Source organism: Episyrphus balteatus, chromosome 2 (genome assembly GCF_945859705.1).
Source record: "Episyrphus balteatus chromosome 2, idEpiBalt1.1, whole genome shotgun sequence".
NCBI classification, from domain to species: Eukaryota; Metazoa; Arthropoda; class Insecta; order Diptera; family Syrphidae; genus Episyrphus; species Episyrphus balteatus.
This window is the reverse complement of record NC_079135.1, coordinates 54,495,734-54,523,326: the sequence shown is the minus strand read 5'-3', so window position 1 is coordinate 54,523,326 and position 27,593 is coordinate 54,495,734. Positions and strand designations below refer to the sequence as shown.

Genomic DNA, 27,593 nt, shown 5'->3' with positions numbered 1-27,593 from the left:
AAGTGAGAATTTCGGTCCGCTACAATGCGGTTTGGGTTGTATGAGAGGGCGTCATAATTCAATAACTGCTGAATCTGAACCACTTGTTTGGTTGTGATGAAACCTTCACAAAGTTAATAAGCTATTAACCATTTATATTAATGCTATGTTTACTAATGAGCGAACCTTATATAATTTTTTTTTTAACTTTATTAAACTGGGCTTATCAAACTTATACACTTTAACCTTAACAAAACTTAATAAATATATTAATGAAATAATATTTACACAATAATATCTACAAAACTGAACATTCAGTGATTCTTCCACAAGTCACAATTGATTTTACTTCCAAACCAATAATCACCAAACATAAGAAGCTCATAAAATTGGACTTTATTTCCTCCGCTTACTATCAAAAACGTTTTCGGAAGTTTATTACCACGTTTTTCTCCCAAACTTATGAATTGCAAGCCAAAAACATCATCTTTAGTTTTGAGTTTAACTAGCTCAACGAAACCTTGTATTCCCTTATAGATAAGAACTCGAACCGTATTTTTATCTTCTACAAAAGCTAAGAGACTCTCATCTTGGACGCGTGTCGATGATAAACAACTTGGCTTGTACGCTGATAACGTTTGAAAAAGACTCCCCGTGATAACATCGAAAAATATCTTTACCGAATCTGTTTCTCCAGCAATAACATGATCCTTAGGTTCAGTTACGGCAATCAGGGTTCTGTAGTTACCAGACATTCCTGTCTTAATTGATATAATTTCTCCACTACCTCGTGCTGGTAGATAAGGGCTATCCGTTGCTAAAAGATTCCTTCCTGTTATTGCCTGTCCTATAAACGGCTCTTCTAGAGGATTGACCACAGTTTTATTTGAATCCAATAGGTGGACATGAACTGGAGCTTCACCAGATGAAGGAGGCTTATCAGTTTGTTCATCTGTACTCGTTGATGCAGTTTCTTGAAGATCGTCAATAGTTCGAAGGATTCTCTTTTGAAACTCTTGTATCTTTCCAGTGATTCGTTTTAAGTTTGTTGCATCACTTATATCTGTGCGATTCTTTTCTGACGCAATCTGCAGAACTTCATTTACTACAGAACTCAAAGAATTAAAAATATTGCTACACGTTGGGTGGTCATGTTCATTGCTGCGAAGATGACTGTGAACTTCTTCGATTTCTACTAATACTGGCCAAATTACTTGAACCACTTTGGCAGCAAGTATTTGGTCAAGATTTGAAGAAAATTCAGTTGGCTCGAAACAAAATGGATCGAATGATTCTGAAGGCAACATTTTCTGATTATGGATTTCTTGCAGAATCGCCATGAAATCATTTTGTAGATGTTCATCTTGGATTTCATCTTCTGATAATGAATAATTCACATCCGTAAGTTGGATATTTAGACGGCGAATAAGATCTCGAAGTGATCTAACAATGGCCTGTCGAAAGTCAGAGAAACTAAGTTGTTTTCCGACTAGTTTAGGCTGTGGTTTTACTTCATACTTAACTCTATGACGACCTATTACACTATGACGTCGTCTTCTTAATCTCCGCCGAGATGGTTGATTCAGAAGAAGAATTTGTTGCCCATTGGCCAATGCAATTCCTAAGTTCGCATCGTTCGGCAAAAATCTATAAAGACCCTTCTCACTTGGAGGGAGATTCCATGAACGTTTTTCATTAGAATTTGCTGAAAGCTGAAATACTTTTCTATTTTTTTCGCCAATGGCATAAAATGTGTCTCCATTGTTCGCCGGATGATGTATGGTGGAAATATCCAAGTCATTGAAATTCTTCAAATAAGAAACATTACTTCGATCGAAAGTCCAAGCCGTAACTCCATTTTGATTTGAGCAATTACTATTGCTTCGAATATTGGTAACAAGATGAAGACTTTCATCCTTTGCTGGGACAGCCAATATATCTTCTAACAGACCCGATTCAAATTTATACACTTCCTTAAGGGATTCATCTTTAGTATCCCATTTAAAAATTTTGGAGTGACAGCCAATATTTACTATTATGTACTCTTCATATCGATCAGTTACGAGGAATACTTTATCAAATATCTCATTCTCTTCTAAGACGAACGATTTTTCAAGATATTTCGGAAAGTAAATTTTCTTCGATGCATCTTCTACTAATTTCATACTTTTTTCACAGAGGCTTCCAAATGATTCGTACAGCTGATCGTACTGATCATGAATTTCATTATTTATCTGCATCAATCTACTCTTTGGTGAATCTCCTGTGATGGAATGCGATTTAACATTAAGATCTTTTATTTTCCAATTTCCAGTGACTACTAAATTTGATTGGCCTTTTGTCAGCAAAGCCTTTTGTTGCCATTCGCTGAAATCGATTCCTGATATGAGATCACTTGTAACTACATTTCTAGTGATTATTTTTGAAAATGAAAGAGGTGAACTGAACTCTAGATTTTCGTGTAGGGAGGCTAAATTTTGAAGATTAATTCCATTACTGTTGATAGCATTTATCTCGAGTGATTGGATAACACTGCACGATTGCATTGTGAGTGGAGTTGTAACATGCTGTTTGCCAGATTTCTGAAATAAAAACAAAACAAAACAAAACATTACTTTAAAATCAAGTGATTTTTATTATCTTAAAAAAAAATGCAATTTTAACGGCATGACAAAAAATTTTTGTTTAAGCACGGGTCTCTTGCCAATGCTGGTTGCAATACAGTGACTTTTAATCAGCCATACTTTACGAGGCAATAAAAAGGTAACAGGGAAATTCAAGGGATGTATTTGTCCCTAAATAGAAAACTTACCAAAAGTGTATTTTCCATTTCTTGTTTCAGATCGATCCCATTCACTAGTCCAACTGTGTTAATCGTATTTCCCAAATGAACGTCAGAAAAAACTACATTGCCGGATAAATTCTGAGACGTGTACAAAGTCACAACATAGTCCATGTCCATTCCATTTAAGAAAACAGTATGAATAGAATTCTCATCTAAGGCCCCAGGACCAAACTTCACAAGACCTGCAAAAAACAATATATATTTCTGCATGTCCGAAAAATGTTAAATACCAACATACCACCAAAATCAGCCATTTTATTTTTTCTCAAAGTATCAAAGAGCCAGCCTTTTAATTGACATCCTATTAAATTGGTCGTATTAATTGATCTTTTGACTGTAACATCGTTAGCTTGAACGACATCTTTAAATGATACCGGTGCAAAAATAACAATCGGAACGGGATCGTCAATAAAGACAATATTCCTCATCAAATGGGCAACATTGTGGCCGTTTACATTTTTAATATATGCACCTTTTTCAATACTTGTAATACCCTTAAATGTTGTTTTTCCTTTTAGCATGCATATGTTGTTTTTGTAAACGATATTTTCGAAAAACTCATTAATATTTCCGATGGAGTTTAGTTTTCCGAGAATGTACAAATTTTCCAAGAACGTTTCTTTCTCAAATGTTACTTCGGCGACAAAAACGATGGTATTTAAATTTTCATCATAACGATAGGTTTTGGCAAAATTTCCAACAGGAAAGTTATTCAAAAACTCAGTGACCTCCAAATCATCCACCATTAAATCACCATTGATTTCAAGAATACCTTGGAAAAGTTCAATTGTCTGTTTCGTCGCGATTTCTGTCAAATCAAGTTTATTAACACTTGCAATAACAATATCTCCAATGACGGACAAATCGGCTAAGAAATCTTTTGGGCCTCTTATCAAAAGAAGACTCTCTGATTTAAACGCCATATCACTGATCATACTAGGCAAGTTAAACGAATTAAGAGATCCATTTACATTAAGATTTCCATGAACTACTAGTGTTTCATGAAATTCTAATTTCGTTCGCAAAAAGTTTGGACGGTTTAGCCAAATAGCTGTCATTTGAATATCTTCGTCAAAACTGAACGAATTAAATTTATTAACTTGGATATCTCCATCAACATGGATTTTTTCAACAAAAATTTTTCCTTCTAAGATCATTGCAGGAATGTTATCAATTTTTTCCAAGAATGATAATAGTGACTTTGCATTCGTATTGTGTAAGGATTCAACTTGTAGACCGTTTGACAATATCAATTCTTCAATAAATAAAGTTGAACTTTGATTTTTCGTAGGTTGTTTAAGATCAAAGCCATTTAAAATACCACTTCCTATGATGTCACATTGAGAAGTTAAAGTTTGAGCTTGAACGGTTTTGAATACGACTTCTTTAAAGTGGACATCATCCTTGCATGTCTTGAATTCTGAGTCTCCATTCAATGATTCGATTATGTTGACTGATTGCGCTGAAATCTTTTTAGTGAATTCAATTTCATTATCCACAAAACGATCTTCATCAATTAGCAAAGTGTCTCGTTTCAGTTCAATGATATTAACAGAATCATAAAACCCAGTCACGGTCAAACTATTAAAGTAAATATTTCCCATTATTTTTTTTAAATTCAATTTTTGTTGAGTATTTTTCGTAACAAATGTATCTAACTCAATTTTATTTAAAATATTTTCATTTAATTTTAGTTTGGAATCAAAGAAATTCGGTGAGTTTAGAAATTTTTTGGATGGTATGAGAATTTCTGCTTCGAATACACTCGGTTGATAAATGATATCATTCAAAAGTAAGTCCAAGTCATTTCCATTGAATTTCTCTGACACATGAATGGAGCCCTTGACTTCAAGTTGAAAAAAATTACACGCAGATTGAATGATATTTGATTCTAATAATGTTGGATTTGAAAGAAAAGCCGTCAAACCTTTGCCTTGTGGTGTACCATTGACCTGTAAAATAGATTAAAGAAATAGGTATGAACATTGAAATCGAATCTTAAAAGAATGGACATAATCGCATGGAATTTGGTCAAATGTCTTAAGTGGAAGACATTTGGGCCATGCATTTATGAAAGTGTTCCTTAATGACATTGGGTGCTTTCATAATTGCATGGTTGCTTAGTTAACATGCGGTCATTTGCGATCATACTAATGTCAGAAAAACTATTTGCGCATGTATTTTACTTTGAATTAATGAACACTTTTTCTGATTTGCGTCATTTGTCAAAAGTTTGTAGTTTTAATTAAGCCTCTTCTCCAAAATAAACCAATTCCATCCTTTAAGAAAGAAAACTGTTTTTTTTTTACATTTCTCTTAATGTTTACAAATTTATTATATCCAAGAAATTCGCGGCTTGAATTTTGAATTTCCAATCAAAATTTTGACAGAATTGAGAAATTATGGAAAGCTTTATCATTTTTTACTTCATGTTCCTTCTTTCTTCAATTTAAAATTCATTGTGCATGGGAATTTTTTCATTTGCTGCAAATATTTACGTTTTACATTTATGAACACCTGACATTTATCATTTGCATTAATGACAGCTTTGCATTCGTCAGACTTGCGCAACCATGCATTTATGAAAGCACCCATTATACCAAAACATTAGATCAAAACTTCATATCAATCATAGTACAGGAAAGATAGACTTTTTCGTGGAACGAAATATAGGACGGCTGAATTTTTCAAATCTGAAAGAGGGGTACTAGAAAAGCTTAAGTCCTGGTTTTCGGGACGCCACCCCCCTGGCGAAATCCACCATTTTGGAAAACGCGAATCGCTCTATATCTCCAAAACTATTTGTCCTAGAGAAATGGTTATCAGGCCAAAGTTCTTGGAAATTTAATAATCTTTTTCTTTGTCATACAATATTTTTCTGTGCGGGCAATAGTTTTGAGGTTATGTTGTTTTAATTTATTTTTTTTCGGTTTTTTTAAGTTTTTATCATTTCCGCTAATAGTAACATCATTTTTTAAAAATTAAAATTATAGACCATCAAATTACCAATAATTTGGTATATTTTTGAAAGTCATGCCATGTATGAGTCAAAAGTTATTGATCTAAAAACTATAGTCTAAGTACAGGAAAGTTAGTAAATAAAACAGGCATTTTGTGAAACGAAATATAGGCAAATTTTTCAAATCTGAAATAAGGGTATTAGAAAAGCTTAAGTCCTGGTTCTAGGGACGCCAACCTCCTAGCGAAATCTGCCATTTTGAAAAACGTGAATTGGTCTATAGGTATCTGCTACACTATTGACTTGACCGAATAAGTTACCAAAGTTGAAGGTAATATAAATATCTTTTCTTGTACATTCATTGTTTTGAGGTTATGTTGTTTTTTCATATCTTTTTTTCATATCTTATGCAAAAACATATTAGTATATTTATTGAAAATATTGAAAGGGATTGCTCTCAAAAATCCGTATCTTTGGTTTGAAAAGTCATATAGGTAATCTTCAAAAGTATACCAAATTAATGGAAATTTGATGTTCTACAACTTTAATCATGCTAAAAAATTATGTTTTTATCATAGAGACTGAGAAAAATTAAAAAAAACGAAAAATAAAAAATAAAACAACATAACCTCAAAAGTGTTGTCCTCGCTGAAAAACAGTGAATGCACAAGAAAAGATATTTATATTAACTACAACTTTAGTTACGTAAATTATTCAGTCAAGCCAATAGTTTATTAGATATAGACCAATTCGCGTTTTTCAAAATGGCAGATTTCGCTTGGAGGTTGGCGTCCCGAGAACCAGGACTTAAGCTTTTCTAATACCCTTATTTCAGATTTAAAAAAATCAGCCTTCCTATATTTCGTTTCACAAAATGCCTGTTTTATTTACTAACTTTCCTGACTTAGTCTATAGTTTTCAGATCAATAACTTTCGACTCATACATCCCATGACTTTCAAAAATATACCAAATTATTGGTAATTTGATGGTCTATAACTTTAACTGTTAAAAAAATGATGTTACCATTAGCAGGAATGATAATAACTTAAAAAAACCCAAAAAAAAATAAATTAAAACAACATAACCTCAAAACTATTGCCCGCACAGAAAAATAATGTATGACAAAGAAAAATATTATTAAATTTCCAAGAACTTTGGCCTGATAACCATTTCTCTAGAACAAATAGTTTTGGAGATATAGAGCGATTCGCGTTTTCCAAAATGGCGGATTTCGCCAGGGGGGTGGCGTCCCGAAAACCAGGACAAGCTTTTCTAATACCCCTCTTTCAGATTTAAACAATTCAGCCGTCCTATATTTCGTTCCACAATATGTCTGTATTTTTACTAACTTTCCTGTACTATCAGTTCCAAACTTTTTCTCGTCAGTTTTAATAAACGGTCACTGTGGTGTATGCGTAACTTTTTTTTCTTCTTGAACAATTTTTAATGTTTACAAAAAAAAAAAAAAAATATCTTTTGTTAAAAAAATAATGAAATCAGTTGACATCGATCTGATAAGCATTCCTTAAAGTACTTGATTGAATGCGGAACAATTTTGGCTATTTTATTTGAGTTCAGGGGCGTGAGAAAATGAACCTCGAAAAAAATTGTGTTAAAATTTCTATTTTGGACATAATTAAGCATTTAACACTTAATATTTCCAATACATTCATTGATTATTAAAATGAAAATCATTTACTTTTGATAAGATTATTCAAGAACACCAAAAAGTTAAACTTTTTTGTATTTTTAGATTAAAGTCTTCATAATGTAGGTGTTGAAGGTCTTCTGTTAGTTTAGCTTACATATATTTGAACAAAGAGAAAAGTGATTGGAATGTATCAAAATGTAAATTTTTAGCCTCTTTTATTAAGTAAATTTTATTTTAATAATGTTTTGAATTGACCTTAAAAAACTCTTCTCTTTTGGAGAAATTAGACTAAAATTTGATGACCCGTGACATTAATAACTCACTTTTTATATGTAGATTCAGAAAGTACCTTCTAATTACTAAAACAAATAACCATAAAACATAACAACAGTGTCTAAGCGTTTAAGTTTAAAATAAACAGTAAAATAAACTGTTTCAGTATTCAAAACTATTCCAAAACTATCGCTTTCATAAATAAAAATAATTGTGTTGTTTTGCGATTTATTAGCGACCCATACTGGTTAAACGATGAAGTTTTAAAGATCCAAGTTTTTCTCATCGTTCATTGCTATCTTTCTAATTATAAAAAAAATATGAAAGCTCATCGTATGTCTTAACTTACCGCCATTTTCTCCGAAACTTCCAAGTGCCGAAAAGTTGTAAGTCCAGCAATATTTTCGTTTTCAGACAGCGTTATCATATCAAAAGGATTTATTCCATTTATTGGACCGCCAGTATCTACTGCGCCAGATACCAAATTAGAACGAAAATATTTTTCCCCTTCAACAATAGGCACCAGCGCTTCTTGACTGCTTGACCACAAAAAATCCTCAGGAAACTTCATAACACCAATATTGTGAACATCTAAAGTTCCTTCTGAAATAACTTCCTTATAATATTAAATAAAGATATTAATACAAGGCGTGTTTTTTCTGAAATGAAAGTTTAGCAAAATCATTTAAAAATTCTTACCCCCAAAACTTCGAGTTCCCCAATATTGACTTGAATATTCCTAAATATCAAATCATCAACAAAATCATTCCATCTGATATCATTTATTGTTTCGAATTTTAAGTTTGCACCAACTTCCATAGAACTTTCTCTCACAGATCTTGCCGAACTTAGTTGGATTTCATCCAAGACGTTCAAGCTCTGAAAGCTCACAGTTCCAGGAAAGATAAGCTCAGAATTTTTAACATATGAATGTTCGCCATTCAAAAGCTGAAGTTCAACTTCATCAGCTTCAATGTTATCGAAATCTAATGTTTCATAAGTCAAATGTCGACGATTTCGAGTGATATCTTCATTATTACTGTTTAATTCCATGTCTAATCTCTCAATAGCTCCTATAAGTTTTTCCAAATCCACATGCGTATCATCCTCTGTCCATTGGTGCTCATTAATGAATATTTCACCAACAGGCCCATTAAAATCAAGTTCAGGAGTTTTAAGACTAGTAAAGTTTAACGTTTCACTGATAGACTCCATAGGATCACTTGAATCCTGCAAATATTTGTAAGATTCTTCAATAAGACTTTCTTGTTCTTTGACCCATTCCTTAAGAAAAGTAAATATCTCTCCCAAATCAACAAGCTCTGAGTTCTTTGACAAAAGCTCGGTTTTGATCTGAAAGAATCCAGATTCAGCTTTATATCTTGGCACAATGATGAAAACATCATTGTTTCGTCTAAGTACGGCTGATCCTTTAATACCGTTTTCACGATGTATATCAAGCATACAACCTACTCCAAATGCAAAAGTGTGATTTCCAATTACACATGGCGCTGGAATTGTGGCTTCAAAAACTTCCCCATTCCAAATAAGAGCTTCTAGCACAACCAGATCGTGAGAGTCGAAGCTTACACGATGTTGAACTAACAAAATAAGGTCATCGCGATATGTTCGTGTGGAAATTGGCAGAAATAATTCAACTAAACCGAAATTCTGTCCAAATATTGTTTTAGGAAGGAACTCTCCACGCGAATAATGCAAAATTTGAGGGGCTAGACCACCTAAAGCCAAATAGGATAAGCCTCCCATCTGGAATCCAGATATCGATTGAATTCCTTCGGACTCTATTACAGTTTTGAGTTCAAATTTAACTTGATTACCAAGTGTTTCTGTATGTGGATTGAAAACGAAAATGGCTGCAGAATTATTTTGCACTACAGCCAGAACAACATCCCTTCCAGAATCTAAGAAAATTGTCTCTGAACATGAATCTTCGAGTTGCAGCTTTTGCACTATCCAAAATTCTTTAGATCGAATGTCAAATTGATAAATGTTGAGGGATGAGAATTCGGTTCGGGCTGACATATCAGATGAAATTGCTAAGTACTCCTCTTGGTCTATTTTAAAATATGTTAATCCATTGATAGGCATTCCTGTAGACCATTTCCAAAAGAGTGCATCCGAATTGGCCTGGTACCATAGCACATTCTCTCCTACTGCAGCCAAAATCATGCCATCTTGCCGCTGAGACTCTTTATTCCAAAAACAAAAGCATTCCAAATACAAGATCGGAGCGTTTATTTTAACAACATGACTATTTGCATATTTCATGTTGTTTTTCTCAACTATCAACAGATCAGTTTCCCTCAAACCGATAAAATATTCTTTGCCATCATGCTCAAAATGTTTCCATTCTCTTACATCTTCTCCTAAATCAAAACTTAGATCTTCGATGATTTCTTGAAGAACTAAAACCTCTCGAGTTCGTCTAGTAGACGTTTTTAATCGGTCTAATGTTTCGATACCAATGTCATCGAAAGCATTGCTTTGTACGACATTTGGCATTCCTTCTTCAAGTTCTTCTTCCATTCCAAAGCCAACTTCTTCGTGATGGAAGTTCGAGTTCTCTGAACCAATCAAGTTTGCCAAAAGGCTTTTACTGCGAAATTGCATACCAAAATACTGATCGGCTTTTGAGATTTCTTCACCTTTGACGTAAGTATTACTGTTAATTGCACTCTGGATCTCATGTCGGATAGCTGCCGCGTCTTCTAAATTCTTTTTAGTGACTACAACTTTTGATGAACCTTTGTTTATATCTCCGCCTTGGGTCCAACCTGGTTGCACAACTACACCCTGAAATAGAATTTTAACAAAATAACGGTTAAAATAATTTTAAATCGACATCCATGATTCTGCGAAGAGGCAAGATTTGAAAGTGAAGGTATCTACTGAAAATTTTTGAAATAATTATTTAGTAAATAAGTTCATAATTTGGCTGATTATTCGCAAAAAAAAAACCCTTTTCTGTTTCAAAAAACTCTAGTATCAATGAACTATGAACGTAAAACAAAAAAAAAAAAAAAAAAAACAAATATATTTGCATTGGTATGACATATATATTTATATACATATATATTTTTTTATAATTTGGAACAGTTTGTATATAAACAAATAAACATTTTTTCGCTGATTCAGTGAGTTATTACAGTCTTGTAATACTAGTGCGATATATCGAGTCAATAACATAATTAAGAGATGAGATCAAAAGTTTTGATGGGATTATGTTCGATTTATGCTGGAATTTATCATACAAAACTTCACGGTTTAGATGAGAATTTATTCGACTCACAGCCAGAACCAGAACTTCTTGAAAAACAGACAAAAAATTTTTTTAGACACACTCTTCTCATTGATAGCAATAAGTTTCATAAAAAATTTGATGATACATCATTTATTGGTAGTTTTCTCTTCATTATTTATTTAATCCGTTAATTGCCTAACTTTAGAACTTAAAACTATTTATGTACATACAATTTTAATAATGAAATTTTACCTAAAAAATAAATAATAACTATATGATATGTTAAAAAAGTTTTCTTTAAATGTTTTGCTTTTGACATTGTCGTTTACAGATGAGATCAAAAAGTAATATTTATTGAAGACTGAAATCAATTGATTTAACCCTTAACTATAGTGGTGGGTCCAGGGGACCCACATCAACTTTTAAAAAGTTAATAAAAACCGTTGAAAATGAATTTTCTCTTTTTTTTTTTTATTTTTTTATTTTTTTTTAAATTGTTATCTTTTGATGCTTAAAAACAAAATTTATAAAAAAATTCAATTTTGTATTTTATTTTATCATTTCAAAACACCACAAATTTTCACCACTATAGTTAAGGGTTAATAGGCTTTTCACACCATAGTTTGTTCTGCTGAAAATCGGACATAAAGGCAATTTTCTTCTTATGCTAGTTTGACTATAGCTGAAATTTAGACGACACAGATTTGATGGACATATTATTGAACCATTGATTAATTTGACAATAAAACAAAGCTGAATATATTTTCTATGTTGTAAAAGTGAAGGGAGATTTATAAGTAAGAGTCTGTGAGAATAGGGTGGGTGTATGGATCTTTGGGACCATGGAAGAAAACGAAGGCAAAAACGCAAAAACCTCCTCCTTCATGCGAAAAAATTATCTTTCAATGCGTACCTATGTCAAAAATTGTCAAAATTATTCAACAACTGATTATCGTAACATAATTTTTTTGGGCGAATTTGAACAGAATGATAAAAATGTAGTGGATCTAAGCAGAACTTAAAAAAATGTAGGTATAGGCTTACTTAATACACATTGATTTTATATCTTCCTTTGATCTTGTAATCTATACAGTATACACGCTACAAGGTCAAAAATTGGCAGTAACTCAAAAATTTTAAAGCAAAAGTAATAGATACTTACGCTTCCACCACTTGTTTTCATATCTATATCTTTTTCGAAAGCTGTAATTAGCTCTTTTCTCAAATCCGCAATTTCCTTCAATTTCTGCTCATCGACTTTGTTTTTGGCCTGAAAAATAGGTTACAAAAAAAAAACATTTTATTAAAACATATTTTAATAATAACTAAAAAATAAATTTTTTTTTTAAGTTCAACATTAAAATATAAAGTTAAATATGGAATTCAACTAATAATATTTATGGCAAAAAAAAAATTTAAATAAATTCATATTTTACTAAGAAAAATTTTGAAAAAAAGTCATTTAAAATTTGTTAATAACCTTTTTTTTCCAAAATTCTGAGTTGAAAACCATTCTTTCAAAAACTCTTGATTTAATTTTATTAAATTTTACAAATAGAAATGATGTTCTGGCTTTTTAAAAACCTGTATATAAATATTGTAGGAGTTGCCGTTGTGTTCAAAATATTTGTTTTGTGTTTGAAGTCAGTTTGTGAGAAAATTTCATTTATCGCTTAAACGATGGAAGATTGTATTTTACTCCCATATATTTTTTTTCCTTAAATTACCTAGAGAATATTTTGGTATCATGGTATTGGTATTTTATGAAATTTAAGCAAAAAAAAAATAGTTTTGTTAAATTTTAAATTGTTTTAAAATTGTTTAATTTAAAAAAAACAATACGGCAACATCGGCAATTTTTAAAGTATAGACTTTAAAGTATTTTCAATTACCAACGTTTGGAACAAAGATCATCAAAATCAGAGCTTTAGTTACTCCACTAATAAATAAAATTTTGAAAAAATTAATTAATTAAATTAAAATTTTTTTCAAAAATTAATTTATAAAAAATTTATTTTTAAAAAAGACCTCTAACGATTTTAAAAATATTTTTTTTTAAAATGCATCTAAAAAAAAAAAAATTGCGTATTTGTTTTGAAGCTCAATTTGCTTTAAGATGTTGTTTTTATCCTATAAAAAAAACGAATTTTATGTTTTTTCTTATACATTTAATAAATATTTATATGAAAACTATATAAACTTTATTTATTCCACTAACCAAAACAAATTGAAATCTCATCATCAATGAATTTTGGGTTAGTTAAAAAATACAAATTAGTAACCCACCCTAACTAACAATCAGGGTTAAAATCCAACAAGTATAGAAAGTATAAGATAAGTGCCTATGATAAGCAAATGCGATAAAAGAAGAAAATAAAGAATCTGTTGTCTCTTTATATACTATCCTTTTTATTAAAGAACAGAAGAAATTTTTTTATCAACATCGTTACCATTATCATTTAATATAAAAAAAAACAGCACACACGAGTATGATTGATTCATATTAACACCCGTTATACTGGAACTATCCACCAAATGCTTACAGCCTGATGCTGTATAAATATATTTACTCAAAATTTGAACAAAATATTATATACCTTAACTCCAAACTGGATAAACATTAATAGTAAAAATATATTAACCACAAAAGCACACGACATTTTTTATATATAAAACTAAATTTTTTTTAAATTTGTTATCAGTAAAAATAATCAACTTGTTTGGTCTTATCCACTTACATAGTGCAAGCAAACTGAAAACATTCCTGCAATGAAGAGGATATCGATCAGCATTATTTGACAGAAATTTCGCACAGAAGACCAGTTCATTTAGATTGAGCAAGTTTTGTAAACATCTGATGCAAAACACAAACTTTTTGATAACTAACTCTATACCGCTCAAACAAATTTCTAATGAAACAGTCTGTCAATAAACTGTCCATACAAAATGTCTCTTATTTATTACACTGAAAAATAAAAGTGATTAAAAAAACGGTTCCAAGAAAGTCCAAAAAATACAATAGAATGCATTACTAGATCTCAGTTACGGGGCGTCTAGATGTTAAAGTTATGTTTTATATTTATACAAACTTCTTACAATTTACACCGAACTCTGTTAACCGAATTATGTTTATATAATTGACGTTTTATAATTGACTTCACCCCAAAATTGATTCTTTTTTTGTTTTGAACAATTTTAATTTAAATTGTTTGAAATAAATTAAAGGAATTTGCGTCCGCAAATGAATAAATATTGTAACAATATTGTTACAATGATTTGATCGTCTAGGGGCCGCTTAATTCGGCTTTCAGTTTTAAAACAAGGGAATTCACAAGACGTAAACTTACGTTTTTAACGAATACAATTTTTAAAATAATTTAGGATTTAACCTTAATTTATTCACCATCCATTCTATTAAAACAGGAAATTTAAATTTTTTATCGTGACAGTGTTTCTAATCTAAAATGGGGATTTTAAATTTAATGAAGTGTGAATAAATTGGGCCATAGAAGAGTAACTGCTAAAAAAATTTGAGGAACATCTCGAATATGATGATTTTTTTTAAAGTCGCTAGTTAAAAGAACTTTATTTAGAGATTAAAAATTGCGACTGTAGCCTTATTGATATTTTTTTTATTTGAACGAAGATTTTTGCTACCAAAAAAAAAAAACATTTAAAAATTATAATTAAACATAACTTTATAACTTTACTTCTGGTATATTTAAGTTTATTTTTTAATATATTAAACTAATTGCTGGTATATTTAACTATATTATGATTAAATATACTAGAAAAAAAAAATTATTCATTGCCTTATTTTTTCACCGTGAATGATATTAAAAATTGCATAGGTTATTTAAAGAAAAAGAAAGCTTATGAGAGTGAGTCTACGAGTAATTTAATCGCAAATAGTCTTCAGACACAAAAAACATTTAACTGTGGCAGCACCTACATTCATTAATAAGATACAGATTTTTAGAAGGCCAGGTAAATCGCATTGAAACTGAGGTCATTTGAACTCCTTATTGGAATTTACTGAACATATTTTTTTGTAAGTTGATTTGAAAAGGAAAAGAAATCCTATTGCATACAGTTTTTATTATAAACAAAATTTAAAAATTTTGATTTTTTGATAAAAATACATACAAATTTTGTGTTGAAGTTTTTGATTTTCTCCATTATCAAAATGAAAAAAGGTTACGTATACACCACCGAACACCTTTATAAGACAGTTTTTGATTATTCATTTATTTTATTTTTTTAGGAAACTAAATGCAACAAATTGTTCAATAGATATTTTCAAATTTTAATGTTGATTAAAATTAACGGGTCCTTTTGATAAATTTTCTTTAAATGTAAAAAAAAATAAAAAACTAAAGCCGTTGAATTTTTTTTGTTACACCATAGCCATGCATACTGCAATACTTAACTTTAAAAACCTATTTAGGGGCAGATGAAAGCTTAAACAGATGTGTGATCGTTTTCATTTCTGTGTTTTTTTTTTGGCTTTTGGAAACAGCATGAAGTTAATAATGCTCAGATTAGATATATCTACCTACTTTCAAAAAGAAGGACTCAAACTTCCATCAATGAGCAAAATAAAATAATACAGATCTTCCTTACAGAAAAATAAGATGAATTGGTAGAATTTCTCTGTGTCTAAAAAATTAGTAGGGGTGGCAACGCTAGGCCCGCCACTGCCTCTTTTCTTGTTTTGCAGATTTGAAAATGCAGATCAATGCAGTGATTAAAAAAGAAACCGAAACCTAAATTATGCAAGTCAGCAGCTGTTCAATTCAATTGGATGTCATACGACAACCCGTCAACAAAACCATGCTCCACTGCTTTAAATTCACTTTCTTTGTTTTGATTAAAAATAATTAAAACAAAAAAAAACTAAAGACATCTTCTATCTACGATTATACCCCATGCCCTTGTAAAACCTATAAGTTGCATAACTTGAACTGGTTCCCCAACATATTTACTTCCTAAAATGACTTCGTTTTAACACACAAACATATTTTTTTTTAAACTTATATGTCATCAATTAATGCAAAATCCAAAACCACAATCAACACCGGTAGATCAAGGTTTCTATTTGAGAAATTATAAATGTTGTTCAACATAGGTACACTGATACACTCATCGAATTATGCAATGGCTATGGTCATCTACCTAAAGTTAATAATTGTGTTTAGTGTACCTTCCTAACAATTACATAAGACAAGAGTCTAGTTCGAAACGAGTTTGATTTAAGAGAAATTAGATGCCTCTTTATGTTTGATGCTGTGTTATTTTTATACTGTTGTCGAGGAGATATTTGATCTAGCTTGGTCTTGTTAGAAATCAACAAGAAACAAATAATAGGGTTACCTCTGAGAAACTTTAAAAAATAAAAAAGGAAACTAATGTATCGTTAAAATACCAAAATAATGCGCTTGCCACTTAAGTAAAGTGTCTTTCGTGCAAAGTTTAAATGTATGAGAAGACTATTTGTTTAATTTGAATTTCGAAAACAAGAATAAAATATTGTAAATAACTTTAAATGCAATTTTTCGAGAGTCAAAGTCTTAACCAGACTCATGTTTAAAAATATAAAAAAAGTACATTATATGTACACACAACGGCAACCAATGTTAACACTCAGGTGCAACAAGCCAAAAATACTAATATTTTCTCTCATCGATGGTTCGCCCCACCGAAGAAAAAGCTATTACAGTGGGGCTGTGTAGACTGTAGAGAAATTAAAACAATTAGGTATTTGATTTTCTGTTACTTATGGCGAGTTTCCTAAAGCCCTTTTAAATATTTATCAGGCTTTTACGTACTAAAATGACGTTTGTTTCATACCAAAAAACTTCATTTAAAATTTTAAAAACCAGTTAAATGTTTATGAAATCGGCCATTAGTGTTACGGAAATGGTATTAAATGTGATATTGATATCAACTTTAACTTGACGTTTTTAACTCGATGAATTATTTTCTTTGAAAATTGGTTGACTTAAAAATAAGTTTTAAATTAGGTAATCAATAATTGGCAAAACAGCTAATGTTTTACTGCCATCCAATTTTAAGTTGTTTCGAATTTTAAGCCTAGATAATTGGAAAGTAAGTTACTTTTAGAGACAATTAAGCTCTAGACTAATTATATTTTTTCAAGTTTAATCTCATATCGTCCCACTGTTAACTTGGAGCTACCACGGACTTGTGTAACAGCAATTCTAGCTTAGCTCCACAGGTATTTCTCTTGTGGTTGTTTGTGGATCTCTGCATAAAGTTTGGATTGAAATGAAAAGAGATACGAACGAATGCAGTTGGATGAAAAATACCTGCCAGTCAATTAATCACCTCACAACGCGTCGAATGATCACGCATGCGCGCATCTGAAACTGAACGATATACTTTAAACTTTTTGTACGGTTTTATAAATACCTAACTAAACATTACGGGGTTTTCCTATCTACAAATATCCTCTACTTACTGTTACTTTCCATAAGTAAAATAACGAAGGTGTAGTGAAAGTTTAAAAAAAAAATCAAAAACTTTTGTTGTGTAATTTTTGTTGACGAAAATTATTCAGTTTGTAACCTTAATTATCTGCATTAAATTTTTTGAGAGAAATTAATTGCGCTAAGTAAAACGTGATTGAGTTTGGGGTTTCGCATTGAATTAATAAGAAGATGCCTATATAAAATTATTCTTGAAAGTGTGGTAAAAATTAATCAGTACCTATGTTTCTATAGGAAGAAGAGTTAATTTTGTTTTTTTTTTTTATACCGGGCAAGGAAGCTTTTGTTAAAAACAAATAATTATAACTTGGTTTTGTGTTGGATCGTTTTTGTGGTTTTCAAATATTTTTGTCGTAATTCGATATAGGTACTTGCACCAAGATATCGCACAGTTTATCGGCAGACATTTAACTTTGTTTCTATGCATTAAAGTTTGTACCAACCTTGTTCTCTTTGCCAAACTTCAGGTTCAAGAAGAAAATATTTAACAACCTCATATTTTATAATTTTAATTTATTTATTTATTCGAAAGAATAAATATGAAAACGGTATAAATCAATATAAAGACAAATTTTTTCATAGAAATAAGCTCAAACAGAAGTTTCAGGGTGTTGGAAAATTAGCTTCCTCAGTTCAAAAATAAGCTTGTGAAAAAATAAAGTTTTTTTTGGTTCAAAATCATAATAATAATTTAAAATAATAATTACTTAAAACTGACATATATGTACAATTTTGTTATCTTTATTTTAATGAATTCATACACGGATACAACGACGATAAATATAAACGACTTAACCGATTCAAAGATAATTTTGTAAAATTTCCAAAAAAAAAATGTGTTTACTTCAACCAAAAATATTTTGCATTACAAAATAAATGCTATTGCAAATGAAAAAAAAATGCATTGAAAATAAAACTTTTATTTCACCATACATTTGCTATTTAAACTTAACTCTTGAAGCTAATGTAAGGTCAAAAAGTAAAAATTTTATGAAACTGGACGAATATTAGAAAAAATAAAATGCACGACTGGGGTCGCACGTACTTGCTCTTGCTGTCCAAAGCACTTTTATGTTAGTATACTTGTAGATTTTAAGAGCTGGCTCTATATAAAATAAAACGAAAATTGATATTGGGGAAGAGCCGACATTTAGGGCAAAATTTTGTTAAATGAAAAAAAAAATTTTTATTTGACTTTTTTTGGAAAGCGATTGCAGTTTTATTGCAATCGCTTTGAATATTACGTCTGCAAAGTTTAATCAAAATCGTTAGAGCCGTTTTCGAGATATTTCAAAATTCCATAAAAATCATCTGTACCAAATTTGAAGAAAATCCATCCATCCGTTTAGGCTGTGGAAATGTGTACAGATGGACGCACAGACGGACGGAATTGCGAGACCCACTTTTTCGGAGTTCTCCATCATCGTAATGTTAGTTTTGATTAAAACCTCAATTTTTTTTTGACACGAAACCAATACTTGCCCTATTGAGCAAGTAAAAATATATTTAATTTTTGGATTTTTTATTAAATTTGCAATACCTGATTTTCTTATTTCAAATGCATTTTTGTTAATTGATATTTTTGCAACCCTACCCTAGTCAGAAGACAGTAGTTTTTACCCCAACACATTAGAAAAATATTTGCAGTCAAACAACAAACTTCTAAAATTAATTAGATTTGAAAGAAGTATAACTAGTTCATGAAAGTAAAAATAATGTGAACAAATCAACTTTTGATCGCAACTTTTGATCACAATTTTGAAAAAAAAATTACAAAAAAAATAACAAACAATTCTCTAAAAAAAATTCATCAAAAGAAACATAGACTTTCCCAATAAAAGTTCAAAGTGGAAGGTATATCTTCAACTGCACGAGAAGTTTATTAGAACTTTAGGTCATGAGCGAATTGCGTTAAAATTTGTGTTCAAATTTTCGCAACGGTTAAAATTTTAACCTGCTCTACAACGGGTTAAATTTTAACCTATTTTATTCACCACGCAAAAATGCTGCATACTGAGTTTGAATTTGAACTATATGGACTGTAGCTCCTTTTACAGGGAGACAAACATACTGAAGGACCAAGAGACTGACAGATTTACACACGTCGGAATGTTATCTTCGGTTGTTATCTCAAGTTCGACTTTTATTAGCGAAGTCATAACTTGACATACAGCTATGAAGTACCAAACCTATGCAGATCGAAGTTAAATAGGTGTAGTTGAATAACTTGCATATAAATTTCAAATCATTAAAACGTTGATACATATTTTTTGATACTTTGTGTATTCACTCACCTACTTATTTTGAAAAGAAAAATAACAGTTTAATTAATGTGGCACCGAGTTTGTATGGTATGGCGAGCATTGGCGACAGCGAAAGTTGTTATGTGATAAGCAAGAGTGGAAGTGAAAATGATCACTGATTCATTGTTGGTACTTCCTCCACTTTAAGGAAACCAGAAATGCATATACTGTAATGTCAACATCTCAAGCGCTATAATGATGCACAAATTGCACTTTCGTATTACAAATCCTCAAATATATATGAATAATCATCAGTTGTGATTTATTTGTTCGTGCAGTGCAGTGTTTATGTTAATGAAAGAACTACATAACTATATGAATTAATAATTATTACCAGCTATGAGATAGGACATGAGAGTCTGGTAAAAGACGTTAAATTGGATTTTGTTGTGTGATAACCTAATCAATTTTTCTTGTGTTTTATTTCATATTGAGTTCTTATACATGAGCCTTTGAAAAATTAGAAGTTATTACTTATGTAACTTCAATAAGAATTTGACTGTGGATGAGAATCCGATAAAAAAACAAAGATTCTGCTTTAAGCTATAGTATACAGTCAGAAGAAATCTATGACGTCAAGTTAATATATCTTAAAAACGCGACGTTATTGATTTCCAATGACTTTGGACTCAATTTCATTTAAACAATTTATTTTTATTATACCTATCTTAAAAAAAAAAACATGCACAATGCACAGTAATAGCTCCAAAACTAGGTTTTATCCATTTATCGCGTCAAAATGAACTTGTTTTTTGAAATTCTAACGCTTTTGTGATATCAATTATTTAGCCTCATTTATAACTTAAGCATTATGTATAAAAATCAAATGTAATGGTTATTTTGACCATCCTTTTAAAACTAACGTACATGGTTTTCGGGAGCTCTTAGATTAAGGTTATTAATTAATTTTATTTAATTTTGTTAATGTAAACCTAAAAATTAACGATTAGAATTTTGAACATTTGAATCTCTCTATTCTTTTAAGATAAAATTTCGAAAACTTTGTATTGTCATTAAAATTCACATTCAACAACTCATATCAATTATTTAAGCCAATTAATCCTGAAAAAAGCATAACTTCACTCAAAATGTCAACTAAGTAGTTAAAAATAAAATCTAATAAAAGAAGATAATAAAGCTATACCTACTTATTTTTGTTTGTTTTTTGTTATGAAACAAGAACTATAAATTGAATCAAACAAAGTTCGAGGTTGAATACTAATTGTTACGTAAAGTGAGATATACTTTCAATATTCAATTCAAGAGATTATTTAAAATGATAACCATCTTCCTAATCGGTGCATCGATATGTGATAAACCTTTTATCATATCAACTATTTATTAAATAACTTTTCAAGATTCAACGTTTGCACTCAGACTATCACATTTATAGACGTTAAGAGGTCAGCACAAAATGCTTAGATAACTAGTAACTTATATCAAAAAACCATCAGGGACAAATAGACACCAAAGTTGTAGGCCTTGTATCTCAAATTAATGTGCTTGATTTATATTCTCTTCTTTGATCACATTAGGTTAATCGCTATATTAATTTAACCAGAAAATTAAACTTTGTTTCTTTGCATTGGATATAAAGAATTGTTTGTTAAAGTAGACATAACTTATTACAAACCAATTATTTTTTTCTTTAGTAGGTCAATATGTTGATACAAGGAATATTGTTGCAAGTTATTACTTTTGCATTGCTTTTGTGTATAACATCATCTCATCCAGCGATTCAAAAAGATTCAACGAATCTACAGTCAATTGAATATTCAACAGATAGAAAAAGACCAACACTGCCTGATGCAGCGGCTACAATTGAACAAGTTCAAAAAATTCTTCAAGCTGATCCATCTTTACCAAGGTTGACAAAGTAAGTTCGATATTTCTGGTTTATAAATTATAACAAATATATATTTGAGGTTATTTTTTTTTGCTAACAATTAGATTGAAATCAGTTTAATAAAGGAGTTTTGATGAAATTCGGTTTTATAAACTGTTTTGACTAGAGCTCAGATATATGATTGTTGTCTTTCTCACAGACCTAACTAACCTCATGGTATAAAAAGACAAGGTATGATAATTAGAGCCATAGGCGGATCCAGGGGGGGGGGGCACGGGGGCACGTGCCCCCCCCAGAACTTAAAGTTCATACTTAAAGGAAATCAAACTATAAGAGTTTTAAAAATATATGAATAATAACAGAAAGAACTTGAGTGAAACTCTTGTCTATTTCTGGCTGAAAATGCGAATTTTGTTGATTGTTGCATCCCTTTCCCATGAAAAGCTCCACCTCACAAATAAATAAACGGCTATTTGTTGGGTACACACGAATTTTTTTTTTCGATTTAAAAAAAAAGTGAATTTTCAAAGTGATTTTGGTGAAAAATTTTGATATGGACATCGAATGAGATTGAATGATATAATTAAAATAATTGTATATGCAACTCTATTTTTTCATACGGAGGGGTTAAAAAATTTGCACTTTTTTCGTTGTTTTTTTTTTAACATTAGTGTTTTTAAAATAGCGGAACACGTCACAAAATTGCATAAACTATATATTATAGAACTGCTGGATATGTAGAACAAACTTGCATTTCAGAAGTTTGCCCAAGTTTCCACCCCGAAAATAAAGACCCCTTGAAAAAAAAACTCCTCAAAAGCGACCCTTACTTATAGATTTTTATAAATATTATTTTATTTAGAAAATTTCTCCAGGGATACCTTTAAAAATATGTAAAAAAAAATAGTGTTCCAAATTTCAAAAGAATCGGTGCAGTAGTTTTGAAGTTATGAGGAGTACCGGCGTTGAAAACATTAGTTGTGGGGATAACAATTTAAAGTTTTGAACTCTGGACTAAAAGACTAAAACGTTCCTAAGGGAAGTATTAAAATACTCATAACTTGGTCAGTTTGGCTCCAAGAGACCTACAATTTGAACACAATATTCTTGAGATATAAAACAATTTAACCCCTTGTAGCTCCATGTGACATTTCTGTAACAAACCGAAAAAGATTGCATAAAAGCTCTACAAACAATTTTTTTTTTTCTTTTGAAGCTTCTAATATTATAATCTTTAAGTATTGCTTTATCGAAATAATACTTCAAATTTCTAATAAATAGCACCAATAGTTTTTAATTGACAGTTAATGTTGAAAGTTGGGCTTTTTTTGAAAATAAGCAAATTTGTGTAAAAACTACGAAATTCAGAAAAAAAAAATAGTTTTTGTTAGTAAACCCCACGGGGTTTTATTTTTTGATTTTAGAAAAGTGCCTAAAAATTAATATTAGATAGTTTTTTGCTTGAATTTTTGCATTTTTATATAAAAATAAATTAAACTTTTTTTACTCAAAAAATATCGAAATAACTAAGTAAATAATGACTTTATTGAATTTTAAAAAAATACGTGTTTTATTAAAGATTAAGGCCAATCGATTGACTTATTAATTTTTAAATTTACGACCTTGGGTTACAAAAGGTTAATGCAAATAAAAAAAAAACAAAACTGGGTTTCCCGGCAAAAAAAGTATGATTCAGTTTTTTTTGTTATTCTTAGGAACTTTAATATTTATTAGAATGAAGTCTTTAGTATTTGACTAAAAACTACTAGGTCATTAACTAATGGTATAATTATGTCCATAATATTGCAAAATTTTATACAAAATCAATTAAAAAACGTAAACATTTTTTTTTTCAAAATTTCATCTTTAAAACTTAATTTCTCAAAAACTATTTGGTGAAACAACTTAAGTCAAAAAATGAAATAAAGAATAGATTACTAACTTTAATATAGCACAGAATTGTACGTTCATTTTCTGATTTTTTATATTTTTTTTCTTCCGGCTAATCCAGGAGTAAGAGGGTTAGCACTTAAGTGGCTTTTACTGTAACAAGAAAATGAAAATTTTGCCTTCCGAATAACTTTTTGGTCATTTGGTACCTATTTGATGTGGGAAATGTGCCTAATATTTTTGGCCAGGTTTAAGACCACTGTGGGTCGTTAAAATTTTCTGCTTGTTAGTCAGTCGTATGGCACTTCACTTTATTTCTAACTGTTATTGCTGTTTTTTTTGCCAATCCGGCCCTTGTGCCCCCCCCCCCAGAAAAAAATCCTGGATCCGCCCCTGATTAGAGCTGCCATCTTACAAAATGGGGTAGTAAGGTTTTGACGTTTGGCATTTGGCAAAGTCAAAAGCAACAACAACTTCCAAGACAAATTTGTTTACAACAACAATTTCAATGGGCTGGGCTGTCAAAACCTTAAGTAGCCATAAGTTTTGACAGTTCTCGATACTGAGTTTTTTCTAATGATCATACCTTCTCTTTTTATACCATGAACTAACCTAACCTTGCTCTATTGCTGTGTTTTCCCTCTAGTACAGTCAAATAAGGTGAAAAAAGGTGTAAACCTCGGAATTTTTTTCTGCTCAATATCTCTGTTTTGGAATTCTGGAATTCTATAACTTATCTCAAAAGTCTAGAAAAATCTCATGTCCGCAATTTGAAATTTTCAATGTCAAACCACGAAATTTAGATTTTCGATATAAAAGCAATAATAGACAATGGTATTATATACGCATGTGATACATGATTTCAGGGTATTTTTTAATGCTGATTCAAAAAACATAAAATCAAGGCAAACAAAATATATTTTTTCCTAAAAGCAATAATTGAGTCGTTTTATTTGAAAGTGGTATAAATCTATTAAAAAAATCGACTTGATTAACTTTCAAACTAACCGCACTTGCACCCTATCTCTTTTCTAAAAAAAATTAAAATTTTTATGTTTGATCAAAAAATTGACATTTTTTGAAAAGCATGGGAAATGTGATTTAAACCACTTTGAAATATAACGACTCAATTGTAAAACGCTGTCTATAACACCACAAAATTATTGGGCCAGAAGTTCAAAATCGAGTTTGATCACTGTAGTTTCAGTTTAACTTACGTTTCAGTATTTTATTGAATAAATCTTTTATATTATACCGTTTTTAGTCCTCTTGTCCTTTTCGAGCCAAAGTATTTATTTGATCCGATTTTCCTTAAAGTACAATATTCAGTGAATTTGTAAAAATAACGGTTAATGTGTGACTGTAAAGCGTAAATGTAAGCTAGACTATTAACCACATAACTAAATTCATCGAACAAAAAAAATACCTTTATAGGTTACATCTATTATGGGAAATATTTGTTTTTTAATTTGCATTTGGCCCAATATTTATAAGATTGACTGTATGGCTTTGTCGCCTTGGAAGTTTCCTATACAATTTTCTACCAGCGATGTCGCTAAAGCACTTAATTTGACTCAAGTTTAATAAGCTTATAATTAAAAAAAAATCAAACATAATTATTTTCAATATTCAAATTGAATTGCCTATTTCTTATATATTTATTTTAGGGGTGAAATTCAAGACTTATTTGAACAGGTCACTAGAGAAGAATACGAAAAAAGCGTTCAGCTTGGTGATGCTCAGCGTGCTGACAACATGCGTGCTCTAATGCTAGTACTACCATTCAATACCGAAAATACAACAGATGAAGTTTTACAAGTAAGTTTTATTTTTTAAATCATGAACATAAAAATCTAATTCGAATATCTCTCCTTAGGAACTCTATACAAGGCCACCAATTACAAAAGTAATTGATACTTACTCATCTCCACAGCCACAAACATTTCAATCATCAGCATCTACAACTTCTGGCAAGGTTGAAATAGTCGAAATCGGAAACTTAGCTGCTACCACTTACAAACCCTATTTTCGCCTAAAAGAAAAAACCAACGCCAAGCCAACAACATATCATCCTCCTAAACCCATCTTTAAATCTCAAGAACCACCAGTTTTTCATCAATTGCCTAATACAGAAGTTCCAGTAACGAGTTTGCCTCTGCTTCCTGACATTGAAGAGGAAGAAAAGAAAGCAACACGCTACAGTAGTTCTTACAATGCAAAAGATCCAGATTGGTCATTATTAGAAGGAGAATTTACCAACCGCATAAACTTTAACCAAAAATTCACACCAATGCCAGATCTTGCAGGGATATTCAAAACTATGGGCTTAGATCAGACTCCAAAACGATTTAAAGTAAATGAGTATCAAAAAGTTGCCAAACCTTCAATATCAAGCAGCATTCAACAGTCGAGTCTTGGAAACATAGATATTACTGACTTTACTCGATCACTGCCACCTCGTCCACACTTAGAAGCTTACAGTGAATTTAAGCCACTTAATATAGGTGAAGAAATTCGTATTAAACCAGACGTTGAAGACTATTTGAATCGTTTTGGCATCGTCAATAGGAAACGCAAGCAAATTAAACCAGAAGATGCTGGTTTAAAAAATGATAATAAAGCAGTAAAAGTTAAAGAACAAGCAATTAGAAGAATTGATACTGACGTAATTGAGCCTGAGCCTAGCAAAAATACTGACGACCAGCTTAGTAAGCTGTTAAGCAATCTACAGGAGTTGGAACGTTTAAATGTTAGCCTTTCTTCTAATATGCTAAAACCCGCTCAACCTTCAAATTCGAGTAGTCAAATTCTGGGTCAAGGCCCCGATCCTATTACAGCTGATGAAGAATCAAGAAAAAATGACTCAAAACGTCAAAGTTCCAGTGAACAAGCAGCGTCAGAATCAGATTCTAAGACCGAATCAACAGAACCAGATAACGTTGAGAATGATTCAGAAACCACTTCAACAACTTCAAGCACCCAAGATGAAGAAAAATCTTCAGCAAACGAACCACAAAATGGATCATTGGCTGACTTAGAAGATTCATTTGGAGGTCCAGATCCCGTTACAGAAGATCCATCACCGCCACCAAAAAAGAACGGATTCTATTTCCTAGCTGATTGGAATTCATTCTTAGAAGTTGGAGAAGCTGGCAACGATCAAGTTGTAGTTAGATTTGATCCAAAGATTGGTGACCCAAGACGATTTTTGAAAGTGACGGTTCCCTAGGCATATTTATGTAGACAAAAATAATTATTGGAACATTGATTGTACCTTATTTGTAAATAATTCGACCACTTTCTAGTTGCATAAGGTAAATAGAGTTAGGATGGAATTCAGAGTCGTCATTCAAGCTGAGAAGTATCTGGCTCTAGCGAAATCTTTATTCAAAAATCGAGTTAGAAGTTAAAGGAAAGGCTTATTTCTACAAAAATCAAATAACAAACGTGTGCTTAGAGTGTAAACCTGCTAACTCCACATAAATATAAATTCAAAAATTAATTAAAAATACAAAATGCTTCCAAGCCTTATCAATTCTTTTACATTTAGGCCCATTTGCTGAAACGAAACTTAAATATTTAAGTGAATCGTAAAGGACTAAGTTCTACATTGCGATTTGCACGAACTTCAAACTAGGTCATAAATTCCTCTAAGTTAAACATAACTTAGGGGGAAGAAATAGTAGATCATAAGTAGTTTACGTTCTACTTAAGCATATTTATTTGAGAAAAAAGAGAGAATATAGCTCAAAAAATGATGCGTTGGTACCAAAATGGACAAAACTTAAGTATAGCAATATGAGTTGACTTACTTTTATAAATCCTAACCATCTGCAAACGCAAAAAATTCTCTGAAAAATTTTTTTGAGAGAATGTTCACCCTTTTGTTGTTTTTTTTCAACACTTATTTTGACACACACATACGTTCACAAAACACAAACACATTCACTAAAATTATTCCATTTATTAATTAAAACGCAAGTTTTACTGGGCTTTCACTATTTTTACCTTTTTCCATTAATTTAAAGGCGTTCTTAACAATTTGTATTGCTAAAATTTCTCAAAAACAAATAAA

General features: G+C 30.7%; 2 protein-coding genes across 12 annotated transcripts in view; one reads left to right on the top strand and one right to left on the bottom strand.

Moving 5' to 3' along the window:
- LOC129911817 (uncharacterized protein DDB_G0284459) overlaps positions 1-26,964 on the top strand; it is a 114,084-nt gene extending 87,120 nt beyond the window's left edge. For 2 of the 10 annotated variants that reach the window (XM_055989767.1, XM_055989763.1), the window contains 3 exons: positions 21,435-21,658; positions 25,186-25,336; positions 25,395-26,964. In XM_055989767.1, the coding sequence (XP_055845742.1) occupies positions 21,444-21,658; positions 25,186-25,336; positions 25,395-26,747 (1,719 nt within the window). In that variant the 5' untranslated portion in view covers positions 21,435-21,443 and the 3' untranslated portion in view covers positions 26,748-26,964. Of the gene's footprint in view, positions 1-17,178; positions 17,550-17,571; positions 17,677-17,697; positions 17,911-18,680; positions 18,910-21,434; positions 21,659-25,185; positions 25,337-25,394 lie in introns of those variants that run through there. The other 8 variants (XM_055989768.1, XM_055989764.1, XM_055989762.1 and 5 more) reach the window with 8 other exon arrangements.
- Positions 167-13,811, bottom strand: LOC129911815 (uncharacterized). 2 transcript variants are annotated; one of them, XM_055989757.1, is made up of 7 exons: positions 13,709-13,811; positions 12,133-12,240; positions 8,408-10,522; positions 8,058-8,324; positions 3,063-4,776; positions 2,792-3,006; positions 167-2,561 (listed from the first exon to the last, which is right to left on the bottom strand). In XM_055989757.1, exons 1-7 carry the CDS (start codon positions 13,796-13,798, stop codon positions 294-296), a joined length of 6,777 nt encoding a protein of 2,258 aa, XP_055845732.1. In that variant the 5' UTR covers positions 13,799-13,811; the 3' UTR covers positions 167-293. The 2 variants fall into 2 exon arrangements, with proteins under 2 accessions (XP_055845732.1, XP_055845734.1); XM_055989759.1 differs by having other exon boundaries at positions 13,568-13,753.
- Positions 26,965-27,593: the final 629 nt, after the last annotated feature.